Source organism: Vanessa cardui, chromosome 9, assembly GCF_905220365.1.
Source record: "Vanessa cardui chromosome 9, ilVanCard2.1, whole genome shotgun sequence".
Lineage (NCBI taxonomy): Eukaryota > Metazoa > Arthropoda > Insecta > Lepidoptera > Nymphalidae > Vanessa > Vanessa cardui.
In genome coordinates this window covers 1,899,626-1,905,625 of record NC_061131.1, presented here as the reverse complement: position 1 = coordinate 1,905,625, position 6,000 = coordinate 1,899,626, and the positions used below count along the sequence as shown (strand labels likewise).

At 35.4% G+C, this 6,000-nt stretch overlaps 1 protein-coding gene across 3 annotated transcripts in view; it reads right to left on the bottom strand.

Annotated features, from left to right (window-relative positions):
• The window catches only part of LOC124532601 (myosin heavy chain 95F), a 60,684-nt gene continuing 54,684 nt past the window's right edge, over positions 1-6,000 (bottom strand). Inside the window, exons 21-25 of one of the 3 annotated variants that reach the window (XM_047107582.1) lie at positions 4,709-4,753; positions 2,626-2,746; positions 2,167-2,284; positions 1,756-2,091; positions 1-1,131 (exon numbers count right to left, since the gene is read on the bottom strand). In XM_047107582.1, the coding sequence (XP_046963538.1) occupies positions 1,769-2,091; positions 2,167-2,284; positions 2,626-2,746; positions 4,709-4,753 (607 nt within the window). In that variant the 3' untranslated portion in view covers positions 1-1,131; positions 1,756-1,768. The remainder of the gene's footprint in view (positions 1,132-1,755; positions 2,092-2,166; positions 2,285-2,625; positions 2,747-4,708; positions 4,754-6,000) is intronic. The other 2 variants (XM_047107581.1, XM_047107583.1) reach the window with 2 other exon arrangements.

Here is a 6,000-nt window from a genome sequence, read left to right as displayed (position 1 = left end):
ATCTTAAATTTATTTGGTAAAGCATAACACAAGTCATGTAATATAGGCATGAAAAAGGCACTCACAATAACTCTGTACTTCATAAATTGTACTATAAAATATATTACATTATTTAAAAAAAAAGCTCTACTTTAAATATTGATTATAGGAATGTTACAAATACTGTTGGATTTATACTTGCAGTTGATTTTGTTTTAAATAATACCAAAACTGCCAGTCACGTCTTTTGGTTAGCATTTGGAATGCTTCAATAAATACTTTTTTTACTACAATTCATCTATTAAAAAAAATCACAGTTACAAATTTCATGAATAATTCATGCACTGTTAATTATAAATATAAATTTTCGAATAAAACATTGAATATATCTTTTTTTGTATACTTAGGCACTTGTACTTCATAATGAGTAACGTTACTGAATATTTTCTAAAATGTTTGCTAAATTATTAAGCGAGCAAGTGGTAGGGAAAATGATTGTGATATTTTTTTTGATATGGCAACATGTAAATGTTACAAAAATATTTTTGTAACTAATTTAGACAACAATCAACACTGCCCGATGTAAATATTAAAATCTTAAAAATGTATAATTATAAATGATATGGTCATTTAGTAATTAGGTTAGTTTTAATTTTTCACTTTCCCTACCAGAGCTATTAAATCTAAATTGTGTTTATTAAATCACGAAGTATCATTCTACGGTGGAATATATTTTTATATTGCACTATCATATAATTATAGTTCACTTCATTAGAATTGACAAAATCTAATTTAATGAGTTTAAAATACTCTTAAATATATAATAAATAAGAAAGATTTTAATTTATCTTCTATTTCACTGGAATGAAAATGAGGCAAAAAGAAATTTCCATGAATTTAGTTACTCGTCACTGACTGCTCCTGTATGTATGGAAGAAAATGGAAGCAAATTAGTGTACATCTTTTAGACTACAAACAATTAAAAAAAAGTCCTGTACTTTTAATTCTAATGAAATGGACCAATCATAGCATTTGAAGGCACATTCGAAAGCACTAAGTTACATTATATTGTATCTTACTACTCATATTTTTGAACTAAATTTATATATCTTTTTTGTAAACGGTTCGTGCTAAAAGGATACTTCTTTTTATCTGTAAAAAAAAAAACATATAATTGCAATTAGGGCAGTAATACGCTTATAAAAAAATAATAATTAACAATTTATCTTATCACTGATTGGTCGTAAGGCCTCCTGACCATCAGACTGTGTCTACAATTGAATAAGTCATTAGCAATATTTATAACGTCCCTAAGTGGGTTCAATGGAGTTATAATTCAATTAAAAAATGGTTGCGATAAAATTCCATGCTATACTTGGTGGTAGGGCTTTGTGCGAGCCCGTCTGGGTAGGTACCACCCACTCATCAGTTATTCTACCGCCAAATAACAGTAGTCAGTATTGTTGTGTTCCGGTTTGAAGGGTGAGTGAGCCAGTGTAACTACAGGCACAAGGGTCATAACATCTTAGTTCCCAAGGTTAGTGGCGCAGTGACGATGTAAGGAATAGTAAATATTTCTCACAGCGTCATTGTCTATGGGTGATGGTGACCACTTACCATCAGGTGGCCCATATGCTCGTCCGCCAACCTATACCATAAAAAAAAAAAAAAAAAAATTTACCTAGTAAAATTATAACACGAAAATTGACAGTGTATCATTGTAGCCGATTTTAAAAAAAGAAGGAGGTCTTTAGATGTTTATGATGTGTTTACGACACGAACGTACCCGCTAGGGCTGCGCGGGGCGGGCGTGGCGCTGCCACTCGCGCTCGAACTCGTGCTCCAGGATCTCGGCGCCGCGCTTGCGCGTGAGGCCCGTCTCCTCCAGGCTGAGCTCGCACATCTGCATGTCGTCCACGCCGGCCCGCAGCAGCACGGGCGTCTTGTCGGGGTGCAGCTCCATCTGGCGCGCCACGTACTGGCCGTCGAAGTGCGCGTACCACCAGCCGCGGCGCTCCTCGCAGTCGGCGCCGGGCCGCACGAAGGGGATGCGGAAGTAGCGGTGGCGCGCGCCCAGGACCTCGCCCCTGGCCGGCAGCCGCGGCGCCTTGGCTGCACACAGCGGCGGTTACGGGCCGCACTCGCACTCGCACTCGCACTCACTCTCGCACTCGCACTCACACTCACCCGCGTCCAGCACGGACTGCGGCGCGCGCTCCTGCTCGGCCAGCGTGCTCTTGCGGGCGTTGCGCGCCTTCCACGCGTGGTACACCTTCAGCCGCCGGTGGAACTCGTGCCGGCACGCCTGCGCATGCGCACACGGAACCAGTACAGTGCTGAGTTACCGCTCACACCGGGGCAAACGTTGGCTCGTCATAAGTAATTGTATTATTTTAAGAAATGGACTGTTTGACTGACTATTTCATAACCTTATTAAATTTATAAGAATGATATAGCAACCCAAAAAAAATGTACATTTGAAACAATAACATATATCATTAAGCCATTACACATTATTAATATTGCATATGGTATCAAGTTCGATCCAAACCATCTGATATATACACAAATGTACTATTAATTAACGAGGACAATCGGAAGACTAGAAACTCCTTGGATTATAATTTAAAAAAAAACCAACGATACCTCTAAAAGCTCAATATCGCAGGATGTATTGATAGTGTCCCGCAGCTCCGAGTACTTCCACTTGGAGAGGTCGTACTTCTGTTTGCCCTGCAGCGCCTGCTGCATGCGCACGCGCTCCGATCTGCCGCGTTACGTACACATAACATCCAATCACTGACGTCGATTCATATCTACCAGCACGTAGCGAGTCCAGTCACAAAGCATTCGTATTTTAAATATGTCTACCGGCGAAAACAATTGCCCAACCTCTTTGAGAAACCTATTCGAACTAATTCAATATAAATTTATTTATTTTTCATATATTTAGAAAAATCGAATCACGTCACAATGGTAGAACTGATTCCAATATCAGTATAAGTAAACAACTTTGACGCCACACGATTGGTCGAGATAAAAATAATGTTATATCATTATGGATTTAATGTAGCAGAGCATTGTCTATTGAAAAAAGCAAAATTATTAGCTATGGTTCGTTTACTCGACAATCGAATAGAAAAATAATCGTACATCAGAATAGGAGAACCGTGCGCTATGCTAGATATGATCACGAAATATTATATAAATAAATACATTCACATATAGACAATATATTATTCATTATTTTATATTCGTACTGGTACGTGTCTGCTACGTGCGTTATCGGATATGAACCGACCTTTATAAATAATAATTTAAGTTTGATGAAAAGAATTTGCATCAATTGAACTAAAAGTTACAACTAAACTACATAAAGGTATCAACTAAATGCCGTAATTACCTCTCTACTATTGAAACAACATTAAGATGTTTTTATTCGTATTAACAAAGATTAGATTACGGTTCTAACTATCTAAAGGAGTTCACACACATGCTAAATTAATTACAATGTCCAATTTTAATTCAGTCATAGTAACGTAATGTCATTCACCATAATTATAGAGACTATGAAATTACTGATAGTATATCAATGTGATATAATCATTCATTTTTATATCGTTTTCATGTATGTCTGTCCGTCTGTTTTGTACAGAGTATCTTCTCCTCGTCTGATTCATCAAATCTATATCTACCAATCATAGACGTAACTGTATTAGAAGTACAGACAGTCATACAGAAATAAATTAAATTTTACTATTCGCAGTTCTGTTACATGAACTTGGGTGACACGCTACCGCGTGTCTAGATAATTTCAAAATCCATAGACAATATAAAGGCAAAGTCATTGTTTATAAAATTCTAACGAATACTCGTACGGATTTATGTAGATGTCTACAAATTCCCAAATAATAATGAATATTACGAAACCCTCCCCACGAATAATATCAAAACTTTGTTTTTTTTTTTTATGTAATGACATTACGTTATTTACAATTACAACCACGTGCAAAAAGAAATAGGAAGCAATAGCCGTAGGGTTAGAAGTTAGTTTTGTTAATGTTTCCTCTTTCAATATATACTTTACTATTTTCTCACATTATCAGAATGCTGAGTAAGACAAGGATGGCAAATAATATCACACGTGCGTGACATACTACGTTTGCTTTTATATAAGACTAATGTAATTGCCACAGGTAATAAATTAAAAATAAAGCTGAACGAATGAATTGTTGACGATAATAATGTATGCTTCGACACAAATTAGATGTAGCATCGGAAAATGCAATGGAATGAAAATAAAACCGATTACTGCCGATTTACACAACCAATAGAAATATCTACCTATCGCGCCTATCGACGCTATTCGTCGCTATAGATTCTCGCGTCAGAGAAAGTAAGTGCATGTAAATCAACGTGTCAAATTGACGATTATATTAGGTCATATGATATTACAAGTTATTACGTTTGTGCAAAGATCATAATCGCATGAGAAATAAATATTGATAATTTGGGATAGCGTACTTAATTCGGATGTGATCGGTTTTACGAATTTTGCCGATGCGACATCTAAGTTGTGTCGTACTATACGTGCAATTATTATATTTTATTAGTTTAACTAATTGGTTCCATAGCATTTACTTGCGAATATATTAAAAGAGGAAACGAGGCAGCGTGCGGAAGGTAAAACTTTTTTTTTTTAATTTAACAGTTATCATTCACTTGGTACCTGTTCAATCTATTCTCTCCGTTCACTGAGTCCATTGTTGGGAAACTGTGCAAACATACAACATTACTGAACCGTGTACAAGCTATGTACAAGAAGACGGGCGAAAATTTGTGGACTTATATTTAATATACATAATTACGTAATATATAAATATATAATTTTATAACATAGCATCATGTCGTATTTGATTATCCCCATGATAATATATAGTTTTACTAAATTCCCTTTTGAATAGTTTCAGTACGCCACAGGATAAAATAATTCGACATGATATTTAACGCACACATACATATTTATTCGCATATAAATTTTATTTATAATATATTGGCATAATTATATTATGTCAAAATTATATTAAATTAAATCTATATGAGAGCGTTATTTTGCCTGGTGGCCTCTTATATTTCTATAAATTATTATTTTACATATAAATATTTTAACGGATTTTTTGCATGGAAATTATAAAGGTAACTTTAGGACATAATGTTGTCTTAAATTTTCGCGATTATTACACATTTAAATAAAACTAATTATAACGGATGAATCGCGTATATTAATTATTTTTAAACATCCCGACGTTTCGAGCACTTTGCAGTGTTCGTGGTCACGGGTAGACTAAGATGACATTTGTCTATTTGAAGAACAAAGGAAATATTATTAACAACTACCGCCAACGATTTCTCAATTGATGTCTTGAGTAACGTTCCGGTTGCACGCAGAAGGCACTAACTGTATCTTTAGGTCTTGCAGTCTGTTGGATTTGGGATTTTAAATTTTTAATAAGTGGATCCCAGGTGTTAGAAAGTCTCCAACCATCTTCTCTATTGAAGTTCGGATGTTTTTGAATTTCAATAGCCTCGCGTATCATTCTAGGAATGAATCTGTGTTCTCTAGCGAGGATCTGTGGTTTATCAAATCGGATAAAATGGTTAGGTTTATCCAGAGCATGTTCACAGACTGCAGACTTTGAAGAACGCCTATTTTTGACATCTCCTATATGTTCCTTGACCCTGGTACCGATGCTTCTCTTTGTTTGGCCTATGTAAGATAAACCACACTCACATTCGAGTTTATATACTCCTGCAGTTTGTAAAGGGATATTACTCTTGATAGGTCTCAAGAACTGGCTCACTTTCTTATGAGGCTTGTAAACAAAAATAATTGTTGTTTAAAAATAATTAATATACGCGATTCATCCGTTATAATTAGTTTTATTTAAATGTGTAATAATCGCGAAAATTTAAGACAACATTATGTGAACCAGTACGGACTGGAAACATCAAATCAAATTC